At 41.8% G+C, this 13,739-nt stretch overlaps 1 protein-coding gene across 2 annotated transcripts in view; it reads right to left on the reverse strand.

Moving 5' to 3' along the window:
* TECPR1 (tectonin beta-propeller repeat containing 1) overlaps positions 1 to 13,739 on the reverse strand; it is a 219,312-nt gene that overhangs the window by 106,255 nt on the left and 99,318 nt on the right. For both annotated transcript variants that reach the window (XM_053694717.1, XM_053694716.1), the window contains 3 exons: positions 11,469 to 11,614; positions 9,995 to 10,479; positions 4,022 to 4,167 (listed from right to left, as the gene is read on the reverse strand). In XM_053694717.1, the coding sequence (XP_053550692.1) occupies positions 4,022 to 4,167; positions 9,995 to 10,479; positions 11,469 to 11,614 (777 nt within the window). The remainder of the gene's footprint in view (positions 1 to 4,021; positions 4,168 to 9,994; positions 10,480 to 11,468; positions 11,615 to 13,739) is intronic.

Raw genomic sequence — 13,739 nt, forward strand, 5'->3', positions numbered from 1 at the left:
TTATGTCTATGCATGCAAGCCAGTCGAAGATTTAGACTGAGAATCCCCAGACCCATTAAGAGTGGGATCCTCCAGCAACGCTAAAAAACGTGCTTTAGTAGAACACGAAGGCGCACCAGTCTATAACAAAAGGCACAACATACCTCCGCCGGGACAAAAGAAAACACCTGCCCTGAAGGTTGACCCCCTGAGGCCTTAGGGGCAGTCGCTCCCCTGGAGGGCTGAACTGGACCAGGTGATCCCACACCTGACGAGCCCCAGTTAACGGAACACGGACAATATCGTAAGCTCACTCCCGGGAGGTGCAAATGAGCCAGCGCCAAAGATATGGCCATCCGGAACCGTGTCATAACCTCCGGTGGGAACAGGCAATACTCCCAAGAAGGATAAGTAGCGTTTGGGTTACCTGCATGCGTAGTAAGAGTTGGTGGTAGGGAACTCGTCTGGTGAGAAATAGAATCCCCAGAGACGGATGGCTCAGTGGGCACCTGACTCCCCGATCCCGAGGAACAGAGCACTCTAAAACGACATTCGGAACATAACTGATAGGTATGTATCACCCGGGCCAATTCATATTCTTCGCAAGAAGTAGAGTCTGATCATAGACATCCATCTTCAAAAAAATCAGAATCCTCCATAACTGGAACACTGAATAAAAAATAGACCAATAAGAAAAATCTAAAAGGCACCTAACACCCCCAATGGCTGGGGCACTCACCACCTCCAGAGAGCCAGACACCAGGGGACCAGGATTTCTCTGTTGCCACACGGTCAGGAAAGCGGAAAAGAGGTCACAAGGTAAACCGTGCAGTCCATGCAAAAGTGCGCCCGACCGTTAAGGCCACGTCACTAGACATAGGCCGTTAAGTTCCAAAATAGCCATGAGCCGGAACAACACTACACAGTAGCAGACAGAATCACATAACAAACATGATTATAAACCCCCCTATTCAATAACCCCCTCAGGAGATATTAACCCTTGATTCCTAGATACAAAAAGGAGCCTCACTGACACCCTATGTTAAAGTTATCCCCGAAAGGTTGTAGCCCCTCTCGGATAAACAGTTATAATTACAATACATCCATGATGAAAGTAAAATGAAACGATCTTAACGGAATCTACGCCTTGGAACAGAAACAAGGCCCTTCAAGTGTGACAGATAGTAGCGTCGCTTCTGCCATGGACGTGAAAGATAAAAGCAGGCAACGAAACTCGTCAACGCTGATTGCTTGTAGAGCTGTTAATATGAGTGAGGATGGTTTTGCAGAAAGACTCTCCCTGCATCTCCAGACTTTAACTTTCATGCATACTCTCACTGAGAGGCTGACAGGACTACTTAAAACTCCAGTCCCATGCATAAGAGACTATCGAAAACTTCTGACACTTCTCTGCCAACCTCCTGGGACGAAAGGCAAAGAATGACTGGGGGATGAGGGAAGTGGGGGAGGTAGTTAAGCCTTTGGCTGGGGTGTCTTTAACTCCTCCTGGTGGCCAGGTTCTGAATTCTCAAAAGTAATGAATGCAGCTGTGGACTCTTTCCATTTATGAAGAAAAGTGAAGTTTTACATTGCTAAAACCGGTGAGTGCTGTGTCTATCTCCCTCTGGTTCTATGTACTATATTTTGTACCCCAGCGGTTGTGTTTTTTGTTTAAGTGAGTGCACACTACAGAAGCTTTATATACATACACACATATAGAGATAAATATTTAGAAATACTAAGAATATTTTTTTCTAAGTGAGGAGAATTGGAATGTAAAATATTAGCAGTTAAAACGTATTAAAAACATTAATATAAATATTCAATAAAAATTATTTTTCTTTTTTTTACAAGTATTTGAGAGGAAAAGGCTCCAAAGTATAAACACATATGTATGTATGTGTATATATGTGTTTGTATATACAGTATGTATGTGTATATGTGTGTTTGTATATACAATATGTATGTGTATATATGTGTTTGTATATACAATATGTATGTGTATAAATGTGTTTGTATATACAATATGTATGTGTATATATGTGTTTGTATATACAATATGTATGTGTATATATGTGTTTGTATATACAGTATGTATGTGTATATATGTGTTTGTATATACAGTATGTATGTGTATATATGTGTTTGTATATACAGTATGTATGTGTATATATGTGTTTGTATATACAGTATGTATCTGTATATGTGTGTTTGCATATACAGTATGTATGTGTATATATGTGTTTGTATATACAGTATGTATGTGTATATGTGTGTTTGTATATACAGTATGTATGTGTATATATGTGTTTGTATATACAGTATGTATGTGTATATGTGTGTATATACAGTATGTATGTGTATACACACATGTAAACCCATAAATACACATGTATACACATATATACAGTACATATATATATATATATATATAAAACATGGAAGGGAACTGCACTCCAAGACCCGATCAGGTACACATCCTGTGACTCAGTAACATCCAGCCCTGGGTGCTAAATAGCACTCAAAAAAGCTGTGATGTCACCAGAGCCACAGGCAGTTAACCCCAGTCCGGAATGGGTGCAAGAAACAAGGGAGATTACAAATAAAAAGTAATACAACACATAGAAACACCCAGCACTCACCAGCTAGCTCACAGCTAAGATAAAATCACAACTGGAAAGGTTAGTCACCGCATCTGGCCAAATGGGAAAGCTCAGGCACCAAGTCAAGGTCCTTTCCTTTGCCTGAGTCCCTAACACAGGCATACCATCATGCGAGCTCACAAAGCTAAACAAACTGAGAACAAAGAAGGGGTGCACAGGTGGCTGTAATCACCCATAGAAAATACAAACCTCCCTTGTTTCTTGCACCCATTCCGGACTGGGGTTAACTGCCTGTGGCTCTGGTGACATCACAGCTTTTTTGGAGTGCTATTTAGCACCCAGGGCTGGATGTTACTGAGTCAAAGGATGTGTACCTGATCCGGTGTTGGAGTGCAGTTCCCTTCCATGTTTTGTATTTTCTATGGGTGATTACAGCCACCTGTGCACCCCTTCTTTGTTCTCAGTTTGTTTAGCTTTGTGAGCTTGCATGATGGTGTGCCTGTGTTAGGGACTCAGGCAAAGGAAAGGACCTTGACGTGGTGCCTGAGCTTTCCCATTTGGCCAGATGCGGTGACTAACCTTTCCAGTTGTGATTTTATCTTAGCTGTGAGCTAGCTGGTGAGTGCTGGGTGTTTCTATGTGATATATATATATATATATATATATATACACACATACAGTATATATACAAATTTAGACATGTATCTTTATGTATATGTACATATACATTATAGTCCTTTCCATTCAAATGCCTTGTCATATACCATATACCTTTAAACCCTTATAACTTTTTTTTAATAATATTTATATGAATGTAACACTTTATTTTAATGTATTTATGTTGTGTTTGGTGCAACTTTTTATTTAGCCCTAACCCTTTACGCGAGGACTTCAGTCACGCTAACCTGACGTGCTAAAATGTAGTTTGCGCTCGTGCAGTCGCATTTACTTTTCACTTGTAATACGGGTGCAAGTTAACACGGGTGCAAAACTAAAAATAGCGCACCACTTGTTATCTAACCCTTAGTAATTACAACACGTTTCTGCAGTTGTACAATAGATTAACATACACATTATCTGAATAAATTGCTTGCTGCAATTATTTTTCAGTGGCTACATTCCCTCCACCCCCCTTGTTTTGGAGTAGCTTATCCAGATTTGTGATTGGAGTAAACAAGGCTAGCCGCTGACTGTAAAGCTTCCATTGTCCTCCAGGATATAATGTCATCAAATATGTAGCAAGGTTAGGCTAGTGAAGTCTGCAGTGTGCACTTTCAATTCTTTGAACTGGAAAACCCATAGTTTTGAGAGAGAAATTAGAAGACAAGTGGGTAAATTAAATAGTGAAAGCATATTTACATCAGAATCCAAAAGTGTTTAATGTGCCGGGTACGCCCTGTACTTTAAGATAACACAGAGCCTGAAGTATATCATTGTACCTGCTCTATTGCTTGCTCATAGTGACGGAAGCTGTCCACTTCTCGTCTGGAGCGCTCACTTAGCTGCTCAAATATCTGCTTCCTCCAGACTGCAGTGTGTGCAGGTGTTATAGACAAAGACAATGACAGCATCGAGGCAGATAAACCTGTAATATAAATAGGCAGAGAAAAGAAACTGAAAATACTGACGGAAAACTAGATATAATTTAAACATTAACTCCTTAAGGACCAGCGACGTACCCTGTATGTCACTGGCCTTTTTTTGGGACTTGATTGTTTTATAGCGCGGTCTTGCCACCAGCATTAAGACTGCTCTATTCCACAAAGCCTGCTGGAGGGAGGGCATTGATAGCGTGTTCTTGCTAGACTTGTGCTATTATGTCCTGAAAAAACCCTTAACGACCAGTGACCTACAGGGTACATTGTGGTCATTAAGGGGTTAAAGGGACACTAAACCCAATTTTGTTCTTTTTTCAGATAGAGCATGCAAGTTTAAAGGGACACTGAACCCAAATTGTTTCTTTCGTGATTCAGATAAAGCAGCAATTTTAAGCAACTTTCTAATTTTCTTCTATTATCAATTTTTCTTTGTTCTCTTGCTATCTTTATTTGAAAAAGGCATCATCTAAGCTAAGAAACCAGACAATTTTTGGTTTAGACCCTGGACAGCACTTGTTTATTGGTGCTGTCCAATCAGCAAGGACAACCCAGGTTGTGAACCAAAAATTGGCTGGTTTCTTAGCTTAGATGACGCCTTTTTCAAATAAAGATAGCAAGAGAACAAAGAAGAATTGATAATAGGAGAAAATTATAAAGTTGCTTAAAATTGCATGCTCTATATGAATCATGAAAGAAAAACATTTGGGTTCAGTGTTCCTTTAATAGCAATTCTGTAAATCATACTTAAAGGGGTAGTTTACTCAGGCAAGCAGTAGATAAAAATACATTGTATTTAAAGCTGATGCAAGAACATCCTTTAAAGGGGGCTGGGCTCTCTCACCCAACAAGGAGGTTGATTTCTTCAGATGCCTCTTGTTTACATACTAAAGATTTTCTGTAGCGATAACTGCAGGGTTGACATTTTAGTATAGGTGAAGGTTTGATTAGCTATTACAAAAACATAAATTGTGCATACCTGATAATTTCATTTTCTTCTGACGGGAAGAGTCCACAGCTGCATTCATTACTTTTGGGAATTCAGAACCTGGCCACCAGGAGGAGGCAAAGACACCCCAGCCAAAGGCTTAAATACCTCCCCCACTTTCATCATCCCCCAGTCATTCTGCCGAGGGAACAAGGAACAGTAGGAAAAATATCAGGGTGAAAAAAGGTGCGAGAAGAACAAAAATTTACTGCCGCCTTACCAATAAAACGCGGGCGTGAGCTGTGGACTCTTCCTGTCAGAAGAAAAGAAAATTATCAGGTAAGCATAATTTATGTTTTTCTTCTTAAACGGGAAGAGTCCACAGCTGCATCGATTACTTTTTGGAAAACAATATCCAAGCTAGAGGACACTGAATGCAAACAAAGGGTGGGTACAAAAAAGGCGGCCCCTTCGAAAGGCACCACAGCCTGACATTACCCGACACCCTATAAAACTATAGACGACAAAGAAAAAAACGGAAGCCCAGGTAACTGCACATCAGTTACACAACCTGAAAAAAACGTTGTAGAGACCACTCAGACCCAGAGTCTGCTGAGCACAAGAGCCTCCGAGAAGCCAACCCTGTGGCTCTCGACTCCCACGAAAAGAACCCCCGACCTAAAGGCAAAAAAACTCTGTCTACCTCAGAGAGGGAGAATAGAGAACCCCATAAGAGATCCAAAAGACCATCCAACACGGGCTCAAATCAAACTTAAAGCAACCCAAGGTTGCCCCAGTACCATTGCCCAGGGAGACGAACTCCCTAAAAGGACAAGAACCAGAAAGATAAGTCCATACTCAGGAAAAAAACGTCCCTAAGATGACCAGAGGGCCATCCTCATATTCCTGACACGGCACCATACCACATATGGTGCTCCATAAAACCGCAAGTTCTCTAATGCATCACAGTCAAGTCGAAAACCGTCAGGCTAGACAAAACATAAACAAGCAGAGACAGGATAACTGTCCTAGCAGCCGAAAAGAGCTCTCCAAGAGAACACAGAGCCACCTGCAAACAAGAACTCACAATGACCAAACTCCAGGTAGCAAAGCTGACCCTATGCCATCGTGGGACTAAACCCACCGAGCAGCGCCAAAAAATCTTGTCAACAGCTCCCAAACACTGCATAGAGCAGACGAATCCTCCGACCTTCCCTCCAGGGTAACAGTCCTAGCCCAAGGCTAGTTAAGACCGAAGACAAGAGTCCCAGACCTCTGGAAGAAAAGGATGGATCTTTGAGGAAGCAAAAAACCCAGACTAGAACTCTGACTGCTACTAAAATTGGCATGCTACCATGAATCATGACAGGAACTTTGTGCTCGGGTCCGAGAACCCCTGCACTGCTGCCTTTCTTAACAAGAAACACTCCCCAAGGGAAGAAAGTACTCTGACCCTCAGCATCCTAATACCAGAATCCAGCTTATAGCAGGAGCCTTACCTAGGTTCAAACCCACAACCTCCTGCTTCAGGAACGGTAGAGCTAACCACTATTCCACATCTCCCTTTCCAAGATTCAGAGGACGCAAGGAAGGGAAAAAACCCTACGAGGCAAAAATACACAAGGACCCACGGGCCTTCACAGATACTGAGGTATCTCCAAATCAAGGAGAACACGCAAGAACCCATCCCCCACCCCAGGTGAGAAGAACAGAAATTAAAGCAACGGTAACCACCCTACCAATAGAGGCGAGACTACAAGGAAGCAACAAATGTCCCAGCAAACCAGTAGGGACCTGTAAAAGAGACCTCCAACTTAAGCCTCAGGCAGATATGAGTTTCCCATGAGAGAGAAACTCCGCCACCTTCAAAAGGACACGTGGGAGAACCAAACCCTGGGGTTAAGTAGAACCGTCCATGCCCATTCCAGACAAGAGACATGGTCCTAAGCCAGAGTCCTCGAAAACGGAACCAATCGAAAGATCTAACCTCCTGGGGAACCCATAAGCTACCTCCTATGGAGCGCACCCAAGACAGAGCCTTCCACCATCTAAAGTTCTTAGACTTAAAGTACCTAGCAACAGCCTCAAACCCAAGAATATGAAAAAACTCCTGACCAGTTTAAGAAATTGGCAACCAGTACCCCTGGATCGCAAGGTAATCCTTTGTAGACAGACTTAACCACCTGATCCACACGCTGGTGAAGATAAATGGTCATTTTCCTGACCCCAGAAATCTGAAAGTCTGTAACTGCAATAAGGTCGAAAGATAGCACCTGAGTGTCTAGAGACCATTGAATGACAAAAGGGTAGTTCTTATATTGAGAAGACGACAGTCTCCAGAGATCCTTGCAGGATCGGACTCCAAAAAAATCCCTGTAACAGGAATAACACTGGGAGCCTCGCAGCTCCTGGCAGAAAAGCAAAGGGTGACCCCTGCACTCCACGTACTAGAGCAAACGAAACGCTGAGGAAGAATGGCATGCCTGCACTTCCAGGGAAGAGACTCCGCCACCACAAAAGTAATGCGACTAGGCTACAAGAGTCAACATCCGGAAGAAACCGCAAGTGAAGATGCAAATCGTCCATCACCCGGAATACTAGACCACCGGAGGACATTCCCATCTCCAAACTCCAAAGAAATGGAAAAACTAAGGTTTCCGAGTCCCCAGGACCATTAGGAACCACAAAACGTCTGAAAAAGTCGGACTCGCATCCTAAGTAAATAGCCATAAAGGGCCAACTTAGATCTGAGCTTCTAGAAGTGCTGGATCTAAGCACTAGGCCCCATACTTCGTAGTAGGATCCGAACCCGGAGTCCATATCAATAGGCCAAAGTGACAATCAGAATCTGACAGGATAATCAGCACCACGAGGGTGACATGAACCCAAGGAACAGCAGAAGGCGCCCTACCAGTACCTGCCTGGTACAAGTACACTCCAGAACTGTCTAAGGTCCAAGAAAAATCGACCCGAAGGTTCGATAATATGAACTAGAAACATAACTTCGTTCTTATAAAAAATGCTCAACTTCTGAGGAAGTGCCCACGCGACCACAAAATTGCAAGCATCAGTTTCAGAGAAAGAACGTTCCCAAAACGTAAAGTATATCAGACATGAGCTTATTAAAAACAAATCAAACACATCCTATTCGGATCAAAATAAAAGTAAGGCAGCATTCACGGGTGAACGCCCAAGGTGAATGGACACGCCAACAGGACCAGCCGATCAGAGGCCCCATTCACCCAAGCTCAGAACTGGAACTGAAACATAAAAAAAGAAAGAAAAACGGAGAGATCAAGGAGATTAGCTTCATCCCCAAACGTCTAATCCAGCTTGCCATCCAGCATCTAAGGCCTCGGAACCCTCGGCCCACTAGGACTGGAATTCTCTAGCACCACCAAAACATGCCTTAGCAAGACATGAAGACGTGCCAGCCTATAACAGAAGGCAAAATTATCCCTCGCCGGATTGATAAACGATCCCGGCCCTGAGGTTGGTGCCACTGAAGCCTCAGGGGCCAACGCTTCCCCAGGACGCCGAACTGAATTAGGTGATCCCACGCCCGACGGGCCCTGGTTGACAGAACACGGACAGTATCTTAAAAATATTTCGCTTGGGAGATATAAATGAGCAAGCGCCATAGATATTGCCATGCTGAACTGTGCCGTAACCTCTGTAGGAAACAAGTCACCTTCCGGAGAAAGAGTAAAGGCCATAGGGACACCTGCTTGTGTAGCAAAGGAAGGTTCTGGGGCACACGCCTCACGGGTCATGGGATCCTCGGGGGCTCAACGCACTCTAAGGTCCCTGATTCGGGAGAAAAGAGTACTCTACAACGGCAATCGGAACATAACTGATGGGCATGTATAACCCGGGCCATTTCATATTCATCACAAGATGCATTCTCCATACCGGAGATATCCGTGTCTAAGAAATCAGAATCCTCCATAATCTTGGGATTACAAAAATGACAACACTAACTGGCACCCTTTTTACACCCCCAATGGATGGGGCACGTTACATTCCGAAAAGCCATGAGCCTAAGTATTACTACACATTAGCAGAAAGAACCACATAACAAACATGATTAAAGTCCCCCCTGTTCAATAACCCCCCTCAGGAGATATTAACCCATGATTCCTATTTTAAGATAAAAGGAGTCCCACTGGGACCCTACCTTCTCTCGTTAACATTACATTCACAGAATTAAATAAAATGAAACAATCTTACCGGAATCTACGCCGTGGAACAGGAACGCGGCTCTTTAAGTGTGACAGATAGTAGTCTCGCTTCTGACATGGACTTGAGTGAATAAAAGTAGGCAGCAAAACTCGTCAACGCTGATTGCAAAGGAGCTGTTTATATGAGTCGGGATGGTTTTGCAGAAAAACTCTCCGTGCATCGCCGGACTCTAACCTTCATCCATGCTCTCACTGAGAGGCTGACAGGATTACTTAAAACTCCAGTCCCATTTTGAAGAGTACTACCCTCCATAAGAGACTATCTTCAAACTTCTGACACTTCTCTGCCAACCTCCTGTGACGAAAGGCAAAGAATGACTGGGGGATGAGGGAAGTGGGGGAGGTATTTGAAGCCTTTGGCTGGGGTGTCTTTGCCTCCTCCTGGTGGCCAGGTTCTGAATTCCCAAAAGTAATGAATGCAGCTGTGGACTCTTCCTGTTTAAGAAGAAAATAAAGGTATAGAGGCTGTTTATGAACAAATTAATACACTCCAGCAGGTAAAATGAATAATAGGAAACGCGTTAAAGAGGTGAAAATTAACAGCCCACTGTACCTTTAATAAAAAAGGGGCAAAAAGAAATTGTCCAACTTGAGTGTGAAATGCGTAAGCAGTTCATATTACTTTTTTACCATCACTACGGAAACTACCTTTTTGTAGGGTAAACCATTTCACAGGGGTGTGTGACTCTATGAAGCAGCCACCTCCAGATACCCAGGTCCACATCGGATGTTCATCACTTCTATAAGTTTCTTCAGCTCTTGTTGCAAACAAGCCAAGTGGGGACAAGCTGGAAGCATCACTGGTATTCTGAGACAAACTGGCACGTGCCTCCAAGTCAATGCTGGTCCACCGTGGTGGTCTTTTTTTTGTCTCTATACCGTTGGGTGGTGCCGGTTCTTCAGTGGAGCTTTTCTGAAGTTCAGTGAGGCTGGAATCACCTTGAATTCCCAAAACAGCACCTGGTTCTTCGGTACCGTCGGTGCTCTGGCTGGCTGCCTCTGTTGCTTCCGGAGCTATAATGGAACAGATCTCCAGCTGGTGTGGTTGTTCTGTCTCTGATGAGCTGTCTATATCTGACTGGGCTGGTGAATCAGAATGCTCCTTAACTTCATCTCCAAAAAAACAACCAGCGCTAAAAAAAGGATATACTTGTCAAATCAGTAAATGGGATTCAAATATTACATTGTAAAGCTAAGTAAATACATACAGTTGTATGCAAGAGTTTGGGCACCTCTAGACAAATAACATGTTTTGTTAATTTTCTAAGTGAAAAGAAGAAACTTAAATTCAACTACAGTATTTCTGCAAATGTTAATGCACAGTTAATGTTTATTTGCTGAATTTAACGGATTGAAAAATAAATAAATCCTCACTAATCAACAAATATATTCCAGCCCGCCTACTAAGATCCAACAATGACCTGCTCCTTGCATCCTTAATTATCACCTCTTCCCTTTGTAGACTGCAGGACTTCTCTTATGCGGCACCAACCCTCTGGAACGCTGTCAGACTTTACCCTAATCTGCCTTCTTTTAAACGCTCCTTGAAGACATTTTTGTTTAGGGAAACCTACCACTCAGTAACAAATTAATTCCACCTACCTAATAATTGCCCTCATCTAATTCATTATTAATGTCATTCTCACCCTTGCAGCCCTCATTTCCTGTTTCTCACCCTCCTACCCTTCTAAATTGTAAGTTCTTATGGGAACAGGGCTCTAAATTCCTCCTGTATTTGTCTCTGACAAGATTGTTTTTATATCATTGTTTTATTTAAATAAATTGCCCTAGCATTAAAGGGGCAGTAAACACTTATAATTACAAGACATTTCTATAGCGTTGCTATAGAATAAAATATCAGCCAAGTTTTAAAACAAATTAACATCCTTTTAACTTGTAATTTATCAATAGCCAAACTTCACCTACCAGTTGCTTAATTACATGAAGAGAAGGAAAAAATAAACAATGAAAATATATTACAAAGTTGTTTCATTATGTATAACTAAACATTACATATACAAACCCAAGGGGGTTTACTGTCCTTTAACAAGGATTTTAGAGATATTTAAATAAAAAAAACACAGAGATTAATTTGTGAGTCTCAACCAATATATGTAGCCACCTGAGAAGACTTGATGAACTCCCAGAGTTGGATGTGTCGCTTTCCCTGGGTACCACTATGGCTTTCCATGCTTTTCCACTAAGCTCGCTTGGCGTGACTCCTTGGCGAAAAAGAACAACTCGATCATCAGAGCCGATGCCCCAGACCTAAGGCGAAAACAAAACAATAATAACAATTACTAATGGTTTATAATGAGCCTTTGCAACGTTTAGATTGCAGTATAGTTTAAGAGATCACACGTGGCTTTAATAAATCACCTCAAAATGCTTTTTAAAAAGGAATATTTGACCTTTTGTTTCCACCTATATATACTGTGCAAAATGCTGTAAAGTAAGAATGCTTTCAAAAATAGAAATGTCAGTAGTTTATTTTTTTATCAATTAAGTGAACAGAAGAAAAGTCTAAATCACATCTATATTTGGTGTTACCACCCTTTGCCTTCAAAAGAGCATCAATTCTTCAATGTACGTTTGTTCAAAGTCAGGGGTTTTGTAGGCATAAAGTGAGGAGTTTTGTAAGCATAAAGTCAGGGGTTTTGTAGGTATAAAGTCAGGAGTTTTGTAAGCATAAAGTCAGGGGTTTTGTAGGTATAAAGTCAGGAGTTTTGTAAGCATAAAGTCAGGGGTTTTGTAGGCATAAAGTGAGGAGTTTTGTAAGCATAAAGTCAGGGGTTTTGTAGGTATAAAGTCAGGAGTTTTGTAAGCATAAAGTCAGGGGTTTTGTAGGCATAAAGTGAGGAGTTTTGTAAGCATAAAGTCAGGGGTTTTGTAGGTATAAAGTCAGGAGTTTTGTAAGCATAAAGTCAGGGGTTTTGTAGGTATAAAGTCAGGAGTTTTGTAAGCATAAAGGCAGGGGTTTTGTAGGTATAAAGTCAGGGGTTTTGTAGGCACAAATTCAGGGGTTTTGTAGCATAAATTCAGGGGTTTTGTAGCATAAAGTCAGGGGTTTTGTAGGCATAAAGTCAGGGGTTTGAGTAAACAATTATACCACACCAGTGCTAATGATCATAAATGTAATATGTAGGAAGATTCCCAGCACTGCCATCAGATAAGAACTGGCAGAGACCAGTGGGACCCTGTTAAGGACTTTTTGTTAGTATAATATCCTTCTTAGTTCAAGAAGACACCACACCAGAAAACTTCAGACTCAGGTCAGCTTTATTATCTTATTCTGGTACCATCAGCAAGCAGATAGCAATGAGAGAATACAGACCACATGTGGCAGGTAACAACATGAAGCATATTCTGACTACATAAGAAATAACAACCGTCTAAACATTGATCTTAACATACAATTATATGTAGTGTGTCTGTTCAGCATTACAGATAAACAGAATACAATTAGACCTTCAACAGCTGTACCCTTGTCAGTTGTAAATCATAATAATGAGTAGCATATAGAGGACATGGAACACTTCAACCTTGAGTTAAAGAGACATTAAACACTTTTAGATGGTAACATAAAATGATAAATCATATATACAGTTGTATGCAAAAGTTTAGGCACCCCTGACAATTTCCATGATTTTCATTTATACATAACTTGGTGTTTGGATCAGTAATTTCATTTTGATCTATCAAATAACTGAAGGACACAGTAATATTTCAGTAGTGAAATGAGGTTTATTGAATTAACAGAAAATGTGCAATATGCATCAAAACGAAATTAGACAGGTGCATAAATTTGGGCACCGCAACAGAAATATTGCATCAACATTTAGTAGAGCCTCCTTTAGCAGAAATAACAGCCTCTAGACGCTTCCTATAGCCTGTAATGAGTGTCTGGATTCTGGATGAAGGTATTTTGGACCATTCCTCCTTGCAAAACATCTCCAGTTCAGTTAGGTTTGATGGTTGCCGAGCATGGACAGGACGCTTCAAATCACCCCACAGATTTTCAATGATATTCAGGTCTGGAGACTGGGATGGCCATTCCCGAACATTGTACTTGTTCCTCTGCATAAATGCCAGAGTATATTTTGAGCAGTGTTTTGGGTCATTGTCTTGTTGAAATATCCAGCCCCGGCGTAACTTTAACTTTGTGACTGATTCCTCAACATTATTCTCAAGTATCTGCTGATATTGAGTGGAATCCATGCGACCCTCAACTTTAACAAGATTCCCAGTACCGGCACTGGCCACACAGCCCCACAGCATGATGGAATCAAATGTTACTGTGGGTAGCAAGTGTCTGTCTTGGAACGCTGCATTCTTTTGCCGCCATGCATAACGCCCCTTGTTATGACCAAATAACTGAATCTTTGTTTCATCA

This window comes from Bombina bombina, chromosome 11, assembly GCF_027579735.1.
Source record: "Bombina bombina isolate aBomBom1 chromosome 11, aBomBom1.pri, whole genome shotgun sequence".
Lineage (NCBI taxonomy): Eukaryota > Metazoa > Chordata > Amphibia > Anura > Bombinatoridae > Bombina > Bombina bombina.